Source organism: Pteropus alecto, unplaced genomic scaffold (genome assembly GCF_000325575.1).
Source record: "Pteropus alecto unplaced genomic scaffold, ASM32557v1 scaffold104, whole genome shotgun sequence".
Lineage (NCBI taxonomy): Eukaryota > Metazoa > Chordata > Mammalia > Chiroptera > Pteropodidae > Pteropus > Pteropus alecto.
Genome location: NW_006436664.1, coordinates 5,195,661 through 5,214,311, shown reverse-complemented (window position 1 = coordinate 5,214,311; position 18,651 = coordinate 5,195,661). Strand labels below are relative to the sequence as shown.

Genomic DNA, 18,651 nt, shown 5'->3' with positions numbered 1-18,651 from the left:
TATATAGTACCTCATGTTTTACTGTTGAACATTTTTAACCTTCAGGATAAATAAAGGAGGGAATAATTAAGAAAAAACATGACTTTTTACCCTCCCCTCTCTTCCCAGACCAAATTATTTAAACAAATTTATATGAAGCATCTCTGTGAACAACTCTTACCTTTCCCTTTGTGCTTTTTTTGCTTCTGTTCACTCAGCTTATCCAATGGTAAATCACTGAGATCCAAACTGTATAAATTTCTAGCTAAAACTTTAGTTAGTGTCTCCATAGTCAGTGACCACTCAGTGGCTAACTCTTCCCAATAGGTCAACGATGACAAAACTGAAAGTAACTCATCCCAAAGTTCTCGGGAGATGTACACATTTAGATTTGCTTTAATCCAGGCAACTATAAGAGTCTACAAAGACAAATAAACAGAAATAACAATAAAATATGTTCAAAATCAGATATTCGATTATTTAAAAAATTACCTAAAAAGTAGAATAATATCTATGACCTTTTTATAGTACATAGTACTTATAAAGTACATAATACCTCTAAAAGTAATCCATGTAGTCGTTAGCATCTACTATAAATTTCATTTCAACTACTGCCAACTCTCAATATCCTAGTAATTAAAACAAAGTACCAAAACTGAAAAAGAAACCTCTCTAGTGTTGTAACTATCCTTCATGTTCTATTACATTAACATTAAATAAATGCTGTTTAAAAAGAGATAAAGGTCTCCACTCTATTAACTGTTAAAATTATTGAGTAGTTAATGGTTACTGAAGTAAAAATAACAAAACCTACATTCTCGAATTAAAGATGGAAGTCACGAAATATGTAATTTCAATATTATAAAAAAAACAAATTAGAGTTCTGTATTTAACTTAATATGTTTTTGAAAAATCATATGTAAACTGAAGAACAAAATTAAATTTCATTGTAAAGACACCAGAGAAAATAAAGGTGTTCTGTAATAAATCCAGTCATAGAATAAAAAACTTATCTATAAAAAGATAAAAATTACTAATCAGCCAGTATCTCTGAGTTTGATGGGTTCCTACTGAAAATATACCCTCCTATTGCATAAGTCACAAAATAAAGATCTTTTCAAAAACTAAACTCTACAAATTTTACTAAGGAATTCACATAAATTTACACATTAATGTAAACATAAAAATGAGCAGAGTTTATGGTATATAACATTACTAACTATTAATAACCTTAGATGGTAAGACTACAAAAAAGTTATTCTGTATAGCAAGGTAAAATTTTATCTTCTTATGGCTCCCACCATTAGGTTAGTTCTAACAATAGTAAAATTTTAAGAAGAAAAAGAAAAAGGGCTAATAATGTCAGGAGAGTTTAGATAATAAATGAAGCTGGTTTCAGAGGATTAATCATTACCAGTATAGAACTTTAGGTAAACTAGCAAATCTGAAAAAAAAAAATTAATTTGAATGGTAATTTATGGCCAAGAATTAGGTCTGAGATAGCTCTTATCTTTGACATTAAGAACTATTTTATCCATCTTTTTGTATTTAATGTGTCATCTTGAGAAAACATTTTGCTATTTTCCAAAGAATCCATTATACATTTAAAGTCAATACTCTATCTTCAGGTTGGAAAACACAATATGTAATTCCTATGTAATCAAACTATCGCTGATACTTCAAATAAAGAAGAGAATAAAGTTTTAAGGAATAGCATGATAAGTAAAAATCTTAATTATTTACTACTTTTTATTACTGTGGAACAACTTAAAAGAAAGTTTTGTTTTTCTAACAATACCAGAGACTTGGAAACTCATAAAGCAAACAAGCAGGCCATCACTCATGAAGTTTTTTGGCAGTTTTTTGCAATCACACATAAGTACAACACAAGAGATAAAGTAAATATCATCAGCCTGTTTTAACCCTTTTTTCACAGATCTGATATTTCTTTCACTCTTGTAGTAGATTGTGAGTTTGTACATATGGCAAATAGCCTATTTAGATAAGCAACTTTTAATTTAACTCTACAAAAGATCCTTTAATATAAAATAATCTATGATTCAAAGGTTCCCCCCCCCCGCCAGGTAACAAGTATAGGGCTCAATGAACCTTAAAAAACACATATCTATCCATCTATTTAACTATCTATCTACTTATTTATTTATTTTTATTGCCTGGAAAAGTGGTCCTGCAAGTCGACCTGCCAAGGTCGTATTTTTTTTCCCCTGGAACTGTAGAAAAGCTTGTGATGGCATCTTCAGTACAGACTCCGTGACTCTGAGCAACACAAGCAGCATCTGTTCCCTTAAAGTAAAAAAATTAATTAATGTTTCCTTCTTGCATATGTATGCTTTTGGTTAATGAGTAACTTTCAAATTAGTATATTTGTTATAAAATGGTATTATCTATCCATAACGCAAATATCTTTCAAGTTTTTAGAATTCTGTAACTATTAAAATTTTAAATTTCATTTTATAAATTCTATCATTTTAAAACCATTTTTCAACCAAATATCATCTTATCAAATAAAAATTTATGCAAAAACTGATGACTTGGGGTGAAAATGTAGAGACTGCTTCCACTTCTCCACCCCATAAATCGAATAGTGTAGTAACCTTAGGAAGCTGTTTGAAGAACCCTCATCTATCTATACGATATAGTTCTAGCTTGATGCATCTACCTTGATCCCTCTTTACAATATAGAGAACCACTACATATCTAGAATTGTACCAGGTTCAATATCAAAATCCACATATATTTTAAGATTAATAGATCACAATGAGCCTGACAAGTAATCAAGGACCATCACTCTATTGCCTCTTTCTATCCTTTTAGTTTGGCCATTTTTTAACCCTTTATTCTCCTTGTGTACAAGTCAAGCTAATCCTAATATTATCCTTACCTTGCCTCTTTCTCCTAGATACTTATTATTAAGACAATAAAACTACCATATTTGCACCTAATAATTCAATCATATGTGAAAAAGAGGTTGACAAGGGAATTTCGGTTTGGTGTATAGCCAGACTAACAGTCCAAGTCCTATCGCAGCCCCCTCCTCTTTGGCTTATCTGCTGGCCCATTCCAGGCAGAGCAAGCAATACATGGAACAGTCAATGTGATAAATATGGCAGAGGCAGTAACAGATCCCATATTTAGATGCCATAGTTTTTCTGAGAAGTGAGGACAAAATCAAATAGAAAAGTTATCACACAATAAAAAATATCCCAAATTTATTAACATACACATTCATTCACAAAATAAAAATCAAAGGTGCCACATTTGTAATACTAGACTTCTAGTTTAGCTAAATGAAGTTATTTGATATCAACTACACATGCAATAAAGTACAGATTTCTAAACAAATCTTATCTGATTTGTGGTCAAACCATAACTCAATCATATATCAGATAACTTTTCACTTTGTAATACCATAAAAATGATTTTAATTCATAAAATCTTATAAACTCAATGAAAATATGTGGGTAATTTCTTATCATGCTATGACTTCAAGGGAATTTATAAAAATTAAGAAATTCTAAAACTGTGTTTCTACATAGCAAGATTTTCACTTTAACCTGGCTTAACAGCTCTGATTCAAAGTATACAAAAGGAAAAAAAAAGGGGAAACTAAAAAAAGAATAATCCAACTATACTACTATAGTTACTAGCTAATAATAACCAGGGCTCTGAAGTCAGAAGGACCACAGTTCAAATCTCAGCTGTGTGAACAAGGATAAGTTACTCAATTTCTTTGTGCCTAAGAATCACCACATAAAATAGATATTATCGACTTCATAAGGTGCTTTAAAGATTAAGAAAGAAAATGCATATTAAGTGCTTAAAAAGATACCTGGTACAGAAAAGTGTTCCAAATAAGTTAATGACTACTTCTAAATGTAACTTTTTAACATTGTTAATAAAGATATTTTTTCAAAAGTCATTTTTCCATATGCAGCAAAACATAAATTAAGCATGCTCTTTTATGACTATTTCTACTTTTTAAGAATGAGTCAAAGGAGAAAAATTATATATGTATAAAGATGTTCCCTGTCCTCCACCTCTGATGACAAAATGAAGTAACTATATACCCATCAATAGATGACTGGTTAAGAAAATTATAATAATACATATGGCATAATACTATGTGACTGTGTGGGTGGTTTGGTGAGTGAGCTTTTGGGCAACTTTCATTTTCTTCTTAAAACTTTTCTTTGTTTGAATTTTAAAATGAACATGTATCATTTTTATAAAAACTAAACAGCTCTTTTTATTTTCCCAAAAGGCTCATTTTTCCATTGAACTAAACAAATATTTATAGAGTACCAATACTATATAATACTATGCTAAGAAATGTAGGAAACATGGAAACAAGACAACCAATATACACATTTTAGGACCTCTCAATTCAGTGAGGTAAACAGACATTGATACATGGAATTTAAGGATTAAGACAATTTTGACAAGAACAGAAGTACAAATGCAGAATTAAAGGAAGTCAGGGAAAAAATATATAAGGATATGTGAGAAAAGGAAGGTAGAATCTAAGGACAGTTACAACAGGAAAAGATGACAGGAATTAGACATCGTTAAAAAAAGTTTAGGATGTGCTCAGGAAAGAGCAATTTGATAAAGTTGGGAGGCAGACTCCCGTCATGCTGGGTAGAATTTAGGCTCGAGAAAGGGCTAGAAAGTAGGCAGGGGCCTGACTGTACATGGCCTTGAATGCCAGGTTGAGGAATCAGGCATTCATGTATTCATTCAATCATTTACTTATTTATTCAGATATGTGTGCATGTATCCATTCCTGGAGACAAGGGAGGCCATCATATGCCCACTTTAGAAAGATAATCCAAAGGGTCTTGTGGAAGTTTGATCAAAGATGTTGAAATAAAGTGAAGGAGACTATAGTTGTCATCATGATTATATTGTATTATATTTATTCATTTACTTGATAATAGAAGCCTCTATGATGTTGTAACAAGCCCTTTGCACATACGATTCCTCTAAAAATTACTATACATATACACACAATATAAAAAACATAAAGAATAAATATTTTTACCAAGTCTTTTTGTCCATTGATACTTGCACAACCATGAACCGATAAATGTTAAGAATGCGTTTACACATATCTGTGTGCTCGTCCAGAAGATTTTTTATTTCATTTGCAGGTTCAAGAAGAAATATATTTGATGAGTTTATAATAAATACCTAAAACAAAAGAAATTATTAGCCATTCATTACAGAATTTCAATGGCAAATTTCTTATTCAAAGGAAAAAACCCTTAGATGCCGACCACTGGGTGATCTATAATGAACTTAAAAGCATAAGACTATAGGTTAATTCTAACTCAATTTCTACCATCAACTTGATATCTGAAATTTAATCATTAAATCTGTGTATTTTTATGTTTATCTAGACAAAAATTACTACTAAGGACACTTCAAAAATAAACCAAGTGAAAAATGCGTTCTTTTTTTAAAACTGAGAGCTTTAATAACCCTATTGCTGTCATAAAATGAAAGGAACAATAAAAAGTACAAATAGTTTTAAGATAAAAATGATACCTAAATCAAGAATTTTCTGAATGAGGTGTTCAAAACCATCTTTTTACATGCTTATTGACTCTGTGTGTATATCTGTTTTGGAAATAACAGACTGCATAAACAGATTGCATATTTTATTACTACTAACAAGAATGCATCAATATATATCTTTAATTAAGCTCATAATTGAATCATTAATTATACTTTGTTACTGAGGAGAAAGTTATCATAATGGTGATAGGTATGTACATAGGCTCTCAAGGATACTTTGGAGGAAGAGAACATTATACCTATTGGAAACCTAAGATTTTTATATCTTCTACACCCATAATTCTGATTTAAATCCCCTAGATGAACTACATAACAAAATACAGTTGTAAAATCATGTGAGAAAAGCATATTTCGCTAACTAACTTTAAAACAGTTAAAATAGAAAAGAGCTGACTCTAAGTCCAGCAATACTGACCAGGAAAAGAGAGAGGGAGAAATAAACGTTAGAAATAAAATAAGGATGCCAGTAGAGAATTTTAAAATGATGATTCAGTGGATAACTTTATCCAGTAGAGAATTTTAAAATGATGAGTCAGTGGATAACTCTATGCTAATTGAAAATTTAATAAATTATTTTTGCAGACAAAATGTAAATTGCCAAAACCGACTCAAAAAGAACTAGATAAGGTGTATATATTGATACCATGAAAGAAAGTGAACTGGTAATCAAGGTCTCCCTGATCCATATCTGAACACCAGGCCCAGATAGCTTTACAGGCAAAGTTTAGCCTAACCTTCATGAAAGATGATTCCTATCTTACACAAGCTATTTCAGAGACAAAAAGGAAGGAAAACCACCCAATTTGTTTTTATAAAACTATAACCCTATTATCAAAAAACAGACAAGGACTATTTGAGAAAAGAAAAAGACCAGTATCGCTCATGAACATATAGCCAAAAATCTTGAAAAAATTAGTAACAATTCAACTTGAGCAAAAAATACTACTTAATGACTAAGTAGTATTTACTGCAGAAATGTAAGGATGCCTTGACATCAGAAAAGTCTATTAATATACTCTATCAGTAGATTAAAATGAAAAAGTATGATCACCATACACTGTATGCAGAAAAAGCATTCAGCACTTGCTTAAAAAAAAAAACCTTTAGCAAACTAAGAAAAAAGGTAAAATTTCTTTATCTGAAAAAGAGCATTTATCAAGAACTATAACAAATATGATAACAGCAACTGAACCTGAGAAGTACAGCCAAAAGCCAAGAACAAGACATGGATACTCACTATCACCTCACTGTCCCGGGGGACCCAGTCAATATACGCAAAAAAAGGGAGTGTGGGAGTGGAGGGAACAGAGTGAATATAAACATAAATGAATTGAAAAGGAAAAGACAAAATTAAACTTTGTAGCAATCTGAGAGAATAGCATTATGGACAAAAGGAAAAAGCAAGTTTAAAGTACCTGAGGTAAAAGCCTGCCTAGCACATTTGAGAAACAGTAAGGAGTATAGAATGAAGTAAAGGGAAAAAGCAGTGGGATATATGTTAAGAAACAGAGCATGTGGAGCAGAGTTTCTCACACTACCAGTGGTGAAAGAACAGCTTTCTTCCCCCAGTCTTTGCAGAACAATCCTATTGTAAAATATAATTAAAAATAGGAAAAATGCAAAAAGACATACAAAATACAAACCCCGGGACCTTTCATCAGAATCAAGATACTCAATGAGTTAGTTTCTAAATTCTTACTCTCAACTTTATAATTATGTTGTGGGCTAGCACTAGTCAGTCCACTGACCATTCTGTGGAGCAATGATACAAATAAAGCCTTCTAGACTATTAGAAAGACTTGCTTTTTATGTTTAATAATGGAAAACTACCAGAACTTTTAAGCAGAAAAATGACATGATCTGACTTAGATTTTACAGGATCCCTCTGGCTACTGTTCTGAGAATATTACCAGGGTGAGGGGTAGGCAAGAGCAGAAGCAAGAATACTAATTAGAAGTTTAGTATGAAAGATTATGGAGGCTTGGACACAATAGGTAGTGTGAGTGCTGAATAGTTGTCAGCGTGAAAGATTATGGAGGCTTGGACACAATAGGTAGTGTGAGTGCTGAATAGTTGTCAGCGTCTGCATACATTCTGAAGGTTAACAGGATTTTTTGTAAAATTAGATGTAAGATATAAAAGAAAAAAAGGAAACAAGGTGACCTGAGCAAATGGAAAAGAGAGCTGCCATTAAATGAAAAGAAAAAAATTGCAGGAAGAGCTTATTTGTTGAGCAAGATGAGAAGCAAGTTTTAGACATGTGAAGTTTGAGATGTCTATTAGAATCCAAGTGAAGATGCCAACTTGGCATTAGAATATTTGTGTTCAGGACTCTTAGGGTTCAGACAAGTTGTTTCAGACTAGAGATAAAATGTAGAAGTTGTAGTATATAGATAACATTTAAAGCCACGGGACGAGATGAGAATAAGAATAAGTAGAAAAGATATTCAAGAATTGAGTCCTACGTACTCCAACAGGAAAAAGTCAAGAGATATGGAAAAATCAATTAAAAAAAAATCTGAGAACTTGAGAGGAAAACAGGGAGGTATGCTATTTTGAAGGCTTAGTGAAGAAGGGTTTCAACAGGAAGGGAAATGATCTACTCTGTAAAATGCTCCTGAAAAGTCTAGTAAAATTAGAATTGAAAAATGTCCATTTGATTTAATAATGTGGAAGTTACATGTGGCCTTGATAAGAATAATCTGATTTTAAAAATGAGTATTATGAATTTCTACAAAGCAATAAGAAAAAAAGACAAATAACCCAACAGAATAGTGGAAAAAGCACATGAACAGGCAATTCATAGATGAGGAAAGATGCTCAATTTCAGTAGTGATGAAGGAAAGGCAAATTAAAACAGGAAAACAAACTTAAAAAAAAAATGAGATAACATTTCACATATATAGGAGCAATAAAAATTAAAATCTGACTACACAAATAATGAGGAAGATATAAGGAAATGAGAACTCACAAACACTACTGGAGAGAATGTCAATTTTTATAACCATGTTGGAAAATAATTTGGCAATTACAATAAAGTAAAGCTGATAGTGTACAAAACCTCCAACCCAGTAATTCTACTACTAGGTTTATATCCGAGGAAGTTCTCCTACATGTGCAAAAAAATCTATATAAAAGAATATTCAATGTAGAATTATCTGGAACAGTGAGAAATCGGAAACAAGTTAAAAACCATCAACAATGGCCATGCCACCCTGAACAAGCCTGATCCCGTCTGATCTCGGAAGCTAAGCAGGGTTGGGCCTTGTTAATACTTGGATGGGAAACCACCTAGGAAGACCAGGTGCTGTAGGCGTAAAATAAAAAAAACAAAAACAAAAAAAACTATGAACATAAAGATAAATAAGTTGTGACATAATCATAAATTGCAATACCACAAAGTAGTTAAAATGAATGAACTATGGCTATGTGTCAAAAACATAATGGTTAATGCAAAAAGGACGATGTAGATGATAGTACACCGTAATTTATATAAAATTTTTAAATGTCTAGAAAAATTTGTGATGTTTATCAATAAATGAATTATAAAGTACAAGTTAAGGAAAAAGAACAAAATTAATATGACAATAACTGATAAATGTGTGTGGTAAACTTATAACATTTAAAAGATTATACTCTGCACCAAGACACTGAACTATATTCAGAATATTAATGATTATTTTATTTTCTAAATATAACCAAGAAGTGATCCACCTGCAAAACTGCCTGGGTACCAGCTCGTATGTTTTGTTCTGTAGCTTCTTCAGAGGCATTATGAATATCTTGGTAGGTGCCATTTTTTGCCCAAGTGGAATTTCGAACATGATCAGCAATACTGGTCCCATTTTCCTGAAGCAAAATACCAAGTTTTTAATATATCATTAATTAAGAATGCTATCACAAATCAGTAAGCTTAATAAACTGCAAATTACTGCACCCCACTGCTAAGCATCTTCTCAAAACAGAAATGTCTTATTTTTTACACAAGCAATGTATGTTCACTGTAAAAAAGGTTCTCATTGACAAAAATACACAGTAAAAAATCATCATAAGGACCAACCAGACATGATTATATCATTTCAGATATGGAGACATTTTTCTATGTATCTAATGTACAAACTTCTCCACACTTACACACTGAAAGGGATTATTTACAGCCTTGTAAGAGATGAATTCTGTTCTAAAGTAAATGTCAGAATCCAAATAACTCAAATAAAATAGAAAATAGCTTCTATTTATCCTACTTAAGAAGAGTAAAATTCTTGTTATCCAAAGACAGAATAATACTGATACTTCAAACCACTAAGAAAGCGGCTTTCTGCTTGAGGTTTAGCTGTTGAAAGTCTTGTAGATTAGTGGATTCCGTCGGTTGAAAAGCCACACAAACAGAAATTTCACTCAATGTTGTTCCCTTTTTCTAAGTTACTCTCTAGTTCCTTTCTGCTTTTGGTCATTCAAATAGTTTTTATTTAATATTTTTCTCTAGAGCTTATAATTGCAATACACAGGTGGTTTAGTCTAATACAAACTACTCTGTCATTATTAGGAGCAGTACTGAACTCAGCTGAGTCACCAAAACAATATATCATGCTCTAGTCTACATATACCTTTCTCTTAAGCTCCACACTCCTATGGTAAGAAATCTTCTGAATAGTTCTTCCTGAATGACCCACAGGCACTTCAAACTTAAGATGTTTAAAGTAAGTTTATTAACCATGTCCTTTCCATTTCTACCAACCCCTCTACCCACCCTGGCCACCACCACCAAATCTGAACTTTTAAAATTCCTATTTCAGTGTGAATGGCAACTACTCTGCTTGCCAAAGAAAGAAACAAGATACCTCCCCATTTCTCTCAGCCAATTAATTATCGAGGCATATTGATTTTACCACCAAAGGAGCTCATATATCTGTCTTCTCACTTATATTCCCATTACAACTGCCACTGTCCTATCTATATCAAGTACTGATCATCTCTCTTCTGCACTTTGCTAATACCTAATTAGTCCCCTTGCCTCCACACTGGCCTCCAATCTATCTTCCACCCTGGACTTGGTATAATCCTCCTGAAATACATAACTATCCATGCCATTCTTCTATTTAGAATCCTTCAAAGGCTTTCCAGTGTCTAAAAAGTAATCAAAGTCCATTATAATGGCATACGAGTTACTAGAGTCTAATTCTTGCATACCTCATATTTCCTATCATTCTCCCACCTGCTCTTAGCTATAGCCAAATAAAAATATTTTCAAGGTCTCCTACATCTTAGCAGATTCTATTCATATTGTGTGATTCCTTTCTCAAATGTTACCTGTTCTTCATGTTATACAACCTCCTCATGAAGCCTTCTCTAAGCAGTTAGGTATCCCCTCTTTCACACTCGATCATAGCAATAATACTGTTTTATACTATATACTCTGCATATTTTTCTTCTTGCTACACCATTAAGTTAGTAAAGGTGAAAATGACGTCTTTTCATGTTTATACCTCCAACACTTGTTCTTAATGTCGGCATTACTATGTTTTACAGGACACTTTGAAATCTGTGGGAGTGTTTTGTTGTCACAAAAACTGAGAACACCAATGAGATTTTTAATGGGATGAACCAGGGAATGCTAAATATACCACAAGGTACATGACAGTCTGCACATACACAAACTATCTTGTATTCAGCATGTCTTTCAAATGTCTCACAGGTACTATGTGAATAAAAAAAAAAAAAACGTAATTATCTAAATCTATAACTTAACTCTATTTAATAATGCCAAATTTTAAATGATTTTTTAATATAATGAATTTATCAGAAATATAATCAATGAGTAATTCTATCTTTTGCTTTTGGTTCATGCCATTAGCAAGAGTTGTTGGCATTTTGAAAAAACACACCTCTATGGCATCACTGGTTTTAGTATTTGAATAAGCAGTAAAACATACCTATATACCACACCTACATCATCCTGCATTTGTAGCTTCCTTTCCTCTCTGCCTTCTTCCCTCTTTCAATAGTTCGTTTTTTAATTATGTATGAAAACAGATTATATTATCTATCATTTATTTAAAGATAGTAAATAATAGGGAAGGCTCCGTACTGAGCTGTAATTTCATAACAAAAAATTGGGGGAAAATGAATAATTTAGACTGACAAGTTTATCTTCTAGCTTGATGCAAGAATTGGATATTTTTATTGGTGTTTACCAAACAGAATTGCAAATATTATTTCATAATTTACATGGTTAATTTTATTCCCTTCAATTAGTTACATTTTTCTTTTCTTAGACATAAAGGAGGATGCTCTACATATATACAACACACACATACATATATAAATATTGATTTATTGAATCTGTTGAATATGGCCTATTCATTCAAAAGTTAATACCCCGATAAATTCCACTAATGATGTTAAATTAACCGTCAAGGTGAATAAACATTATCAAATTGCTCTTATCTGGATTTAGTAAGATACATGTCAATATTAGACTCCAATTTTTGGTGAGAACCTGACCTATGACAACGGTTAAACAACCAAAGGATGAGAATTTATTTAGGCTTAAGGAATGAAAGGAATCAGGAATGAAAGGAATGAAAGGAATTACTTTTACTCTTTTTCTCTTATCTCTTTCCCACTGTGAGTAAACTCTAGTCATTCTTATCACAAACCAACTTATTTAGCAGATCAGGATTTTTTTTTCCTGCAGTTGATGCTAGTGTAAAATTTCCAAGAAAGAATTCAGAACATTTTAGTTTGTGCTGGGTACCTAATTCTAGAACAAGACAGGCAAGAAGGAATTGTAGTTTGGTGATCACTCTAAGAAGTACTACAACATCCATTTTGATCCAGTACCACAGTTTTAAATATTATACTTTTTATAACAGCATCTAATTTTGATCTAGACGATGACATAAAGAATCTGTCTATAAACTCAATACTAATTTTTTAAAGTTGTGACATCAAAGAGCTTTGGAATAGGGTACTAAGATAACTTATATTATCTAAATTGTAAAATATACTGAAAGGTATCTTTACCTGCACATTTAGTAAGCATGCATGTGTGTGTGAACATATTATAGTTCTGTGAAAATCTAATCTATTAAACGTATACTAAAATATGTAGTCTTATCATTTTACCTCTTCTCTCTTTTCACCTTCTTCCATTGAAATATCATGGTCTGTAACATTGTCAATACAAGGTAAGTCTGAAGAAGAGATCACAATTTCTTCAGGCTCTTGCATGAACAAAGGTTTTTCCTCTTGCTGGATCCATTCTTGATAGACTTTTACCACTTTTCTCATAGCTGCTGCTTCACAAATCGGTAACAAAAATGCCTAGTGAAAAAGAGAACAGAAATACCTTTTAGATATCTTTCACTTTGCCACAAATCACTAATACATACATATCTTAATAAAAAATGTGAGATATAAATGATTGTTAAAGAGTTAAAGTCAATAAATGTTTTGTCAGAAACAGCCTTTTGTCTCCAAATAATCTATAAATACACTGAGATGGAAATGCTTTTGGCAGATAAACAATGATTTCAAATGCAAAGAGTAAAGATTTGTTTCAATAGTACTATCTGTCTCGGAATGAAAATATTCCTTGTTTCATAAAATAACTGTGGTTCTAAAAAGCTCAGTGTAAATACAACTTTTCATAATATATCACATTTTATAACTTATATTGTTGTCTTTTTAGATTACTATTAAAATCTTTTTATCGAAATTTATTTTAATTAAGAAAATTAAATCTGATTCCAAATAATAAAAATCACACGCAACAGGCAACTTAGCTTTTCTAAGCATATAAAAATACGTTACAGCTTATTTATTTTTACATATAATAAAGTTTCATCATATAAATAATAAGGCAAAATACTTAGCAAATTGAAAAGAATATCTTATTTCTTTCTTTCTGTAGGTACTATTTGTGTTCCCTTAACTTTTAAAAAAGTAAATATTTACTCCTATTTCGTAGCAAAAATTTTATATAATTCAGACTGCAAAAATAAAACAGTAAAATACTTTTAATCTCACCACCCAAAGTCCTTTCCTTATGCATGTTTGTATATGTGTTAACATGTTCACTGTACTTTTAATTTACAAATAAAAGTAGAATTAAATTGATTTTAATTTTTTTACAACCACTATCAATTTCAACTAAAAATCACAAGACATTTACCTAAAATCTGCCACTTCCTATTCCAGAGTTATTAGTAGGTGTGTTTAATAATAATCATGGGGTCAAATGATTTTATTTTATCTGAATGAAACTAGTCAAGAAAATCAGCTTTTCAAGATAATGATGAAAAGTTACTCTGTAATATCAATAGGGTATTTAATATTGTTTAGTATTCCTTTTATTTATTATTGATTCCCTAGCAAACTATATTACTTGTTACTTTTATCAATCTAAAACACCATTCCCATATTCTCACTCTCATATTCCACCAGGTTAATGGTCAATGGCATGATTTTGATCATTACAGCCTGCTCTTAGACGATTTATTTTATAATCGTAGCAGCAAGAGCTCAGCCATTCTTAAATAGGTTCAGTGTAAATTTTTTTAGAAAGCTCAAATAATCTCAACGAAGTTCTATTCTTAGATACTGAAAAATTAACTTACTTTTTCAAAGATTAGCATTGGAACTCTGTATTTTCTGCTCAATATTGCTGTGAAACTGCTCTAAAATATAAATATTAATTTTAAAAATATTTAAAATATTAAAAATTTTAAAATATTGATAATCTCCAAAGCTAAGATATTTATTATTGTATAATTGTCATACTATATCCTAAGTGGCTTAATAAAGACCAGAGTGTATATAACTTTTATCCTTATGGGGCCCAAAATTTGATTTGTCAACAACTAAATATGGATCTTGAGTAAAGATTGATATTAACCATGGCTAAAACATGGATGTGTACATCGGTATGCCAATTTAAAAATTTACAATGAGAAATAACTGTCACAGAAACCAGAACATTCAAATCCACATATTGGCACCTTATCCCTCTATGAAGAAGTACCACTCATTATCAGATATCAATTATTAATTCATAATAGAGGAAACTGTCACCAGAGGCAGAAATATACAAATCCATATGATCAGCATATTTTCTCTTTGTAGATGATGTCATCTCCAGTTTTACAGTTCTACGACCATGAAACTACATAATAACCAAAAAAAAAAAAAAAAAAATACATAAAGGAGGAATCAAAAAAACAGGAGAGAGAAAAATCAAATATTTAATGGTATTAGTTTAAGATAACTGGTACGGTTTTCTAATAATGGGTTTTGACAACAGGATCTGATTTACTAATAGCTAAGGCTCTCCAGTGAATAAGCACTAACAAAACATGTCGGTCTCTGATATTCTTTTAATATACATCCATTATAACCCAACCGAGATCAGGATGGACACATTCTTTAAGATTTAATCACGTATGAATTTTTTGTCTCCTTAAAGCAGTGGTTCGCATTGCGGTCTCAGAATCTCTAACGTATTATATGTTAACACAACTAATGCATTGTCCAAAATAAGAGCAGTACTGTTTTACATTTTTGCAAATCTCTTTAATATTTATCTTAATAGAATTAAGACAGTTGGATTCTCCCATTTGCCTGCTTCTGTATTCAATCAGATACAATATCATGTATCAGGTATCCTCTGGAAAACTTCACTGTACACTTGCGAAAGAATGAGAATGAAAAAGTTAAATAAAATCTTAGTATTGTAATGAATATAGTTTTCACCTCATGAACCTAAAAAGGTCCTGGAAACTTCTAAGAACTTACACTGTGTAATCTACTGCCTTAAAGTAGCTTTTGGGAGAAGAAAAATTATCAGCTTACAACAGACTGCTATAAAGAATGATATACATAAACCTCATAGTAACCATGAACCAAAAACCTAAAAAAAGATATACAAAAAACAAAGAGAAACGAATCTTAACAAAACACTAAAGAAAAACAGCAAACAACAAGGAGAAGAGATAGAAGAAAGGAACAGAGCACAATTACAAAAACAACCTAAAAACAATTAACAAAATGGCAATAAATACATGTTTATTAATAATTACTTTAAATGTAAATGGATTAAATGCTCCGATAAAAAGACAGAGAGTCACTGACTGGATTAAAAAACATGACCCCTCTAATATGCTGCTTTGAAGAGACTCACTTCAAATTGAAAGGTACATGACTAAAAGTGAAGGGATGGAAAAAGATATTCCATGTAAACAGAAATGAAAAGAAAGCTGGAACACAATACTTATATCAGACAAAATACACTTTAAAACAAAAAGTTTTAAAAAAGACAAAGAAAGACATTACATAAAGGGGTCAATCCAAGCAGATATAACAATCATAAACATCTACGCACCCAACAAAGGAGCACCTAAATATATAAAGCAATTAATGGACACAAGGGAGAAACCCACAATAGTACAATACTAGAGGATTTTAATATCCCTCTCACATTAAAAGATAGATTATCCAGACAGAAAATTAATAAATGATTTTAAACGTTATAAGATTGACTTACCACACATTTAAGAACATTTCATCCAAAACGTGCAGAATACACACCTTTTTTCAAGTACACATGGAACATTCTCCAGGATTAATCACATATTAGGCCATAAAACAAGCCTCAATAAATTCAAGAAGAATGAAATCACATCATATATCTTTTCTGACCACAAACAATGGGATGAAACTAGCAATCAACTACAGGAAGGAAAAAAACCCCATAAATATGTGGAGACTAAACAACATGCTACTAAACGACCATTGGATCAAAAAGGAAATCAAACAAGAAATAAAAAATTATCTTGAAGAGATGAAAACAGGTACACAACTTTACAAAATTTAAGGGGTACAGCAAAAGCAGCTGTAAGAGGGAAGTTCATAGCTATACAGGCCTACCTTAAGAAATGAGAAAAGTCCCAAATAAACAATCTAACTCTACTACTAAAGGAGCTAGAAAAAGAACAAACAAAACCCAAAGTAAACAAAAGGGAGGAAGTAGTTAAGATCAGAGTGGAAATAAACAAAATAGAAATTTTAAAAAAAGAGCGAAAAAGATCAATATAACTAAGAGCTAGTTGTTTGAAAACATAAATAAAACAGACAATCCTTTAGCCAAATTCATCAAGAAATAGAAAGCCCAAATAAATAAAATCATAATTGAAAGAGAAGTTAAAACTGATACCACAGAAAAACGAAGAATTACTAAAGAATACTATAAACCATTATATGCCAACATATTCAACAATCTAAAAGAAAAAGATAAATTTCTAGAAGTGCAGAACCTTCCAAGATCGAAGTAGAAAGAAATACAAAATCTAAATAGATCAATTAGTAGCAATGAAATTGAAGTAATCAAAAAACTCCCAACAAGTGAAAGTCCAAAAGCAGATGGCTTGACAAGTGAATTCTGCCAAACATTCAAAGAATTTATACTTAGACTTCTTAAACTATTTCGAAAAACTGAAGAGGAACAAGTTTCCAAACTTATTTTCCAAAGTACGCATTTCCCTAATATCAAAATCAGATAAAGTCACTATAAAAACAAACAAACAAACAAAACACAGGCCCAATATCCTTGAAAATAGATGTAAGGATTATGAATTAAAAATATCAGCAAACCAGATTCAACAATACATTAAAAGAATAATACCCCATGAGTAAGTGGGATTCATCTCAAGGATGGTTCAAGATCTGTACATCAATTAATGCAATACATCATAGTAACAAAATAAAAGATAAAAACCACATATTCGTCTTATTAGATGCATTAAAAGCATTTAACAAAATTCAACATCCTTTTATGATAAAAAATCTCAACACAATGGGTACAGAAGGAACATATCTCAATATAATAAAGGCAACATATGACAAACTCACAGCTAACATCATATTCAATGTTGAAAAGCTGAAAGCGTTTCCTCTAAGATGAGGAACAAGACAAGGATGCCTACTATAACCATTTCTACTCAACATAGTATTGCAAGTCCTAGTCACAGCAATCAGACAAGACAAAGAAATAAAAGGCATCTAAAATGGAAAGGAAGAAGTAAAACTCTCATTATTTGCAGAAGACTCCACCAAAAAACTGTTAGAACTAATAAATGACTTCAGCAAAGTTGCAGGATACAGAATCAATATGCAGAAATCTGTTGCATTTCTATATACCAATAACAAATAATCGGAAGAAATTAAGAAAACAACTTCATTCACAGTTACATCAAAAAAGATAAAATACTTAGGAATAAATTTAATCAAAGAGGTAAAAGACCTACACTCTGAAAACTGTAAGATATTGTAAAAAGAAACTGAACAAGATACAAATAAGTGGAAGGATATATCCTGCATGTGGACTGGAAGAACTGATATTATTAAAATGTCCTTACTACCTAAATTAATATACAGATTTAATGTAATCCCTATTAAAATATCAATGGCATTCTTCTGAGAACTCAAACAACTAATCCTAAAATTCATATGGAACCACAAAAGATCCCAAATAACCAAAGAAATGTTAAGAAAAAATAAGGTAGAAGGTATCATGCTCCCTGATATCAAACTACACTGCAGAGCTACAATAATCAAAACAGTACAGTACTGGCATAAAGACAAATATACAGACTAATGGAACAGAATGGAGAGCTCAGAAATAAATCCTCACTTATGAGGCCAATTAATCTACAACAAAAGAGGCAAGGATACATAATGGGGTAAAGACACTCTCTTTAAATTAGTGGTGTTGGCAAAACTGGACAGATATATGCAAAAAAAAAGAATGAAATTGGACCATTTTATCACATCATATACAAAAATAAACTAAAAATAAAGACTTAAATGTTAGACCTAAAACCATAAAACTCCTAGAAGAAAACTTAGGCAATAAACTCTTTTTGACATCACCATTAGTAATATCCTCTTGGATATATCTCCGAGCAAGGGAAACAAAACTGAGAAAATAAACAGATGAGACTATATAAAACTAAAAAGTTTTTGCACAGCAAAGGAAACAATAAACAAAATGAAAAGATAACCTACTGAATGGGAGAT

The 18,651-nt window shown here is 31.3% G+C and overlaps 1 protein-coding gene and 1 pseudogene across 4 annotated transcripts in view; one reads left to right on the top strand and one right to left on the bottom strand.

Moving 5' to 3' along the window:
* RALGAPA1 (Ral GTPase activating protein catalytic alpha subunit 1) overlaps nt 1-18,651 on the bottom strand; it is a 215,854-nt gene that overhangs the window by 143,667 nt on the left and 53,536 nt on the right. For all 4 annotated transcript variants that reach the window (XM_015590611.2, XM_006913471.3, XM_006913472.3 and 1 more), the window contains exons 11-15: nt 12,706-12,903; nt 9,292-9,426; nt 5,042-5,190; nt 2,154-2,283; nt 161-398 (exon numbers count right to left, since the gene is read on the bottom strand). In XM_015590611.2, the coding sequence (XP_015446097.1) occupies nt 161-398; nt 2,154-2,283; nt 5,042-5,190; nt 9,292-9,426; nt 12,706-12,903 (850 nt within the window). The remainder of the gene's footprint in view (nt 1-160; nt 399-2,153; nt 2,284-5,041; nt 5,191-9,291; nt 9,427-12,705; nt 12,904-18,651) is intronic.
* LOC112481131 lies at nt 8,775-8,893 on the top strand (annotated as a pseudogene).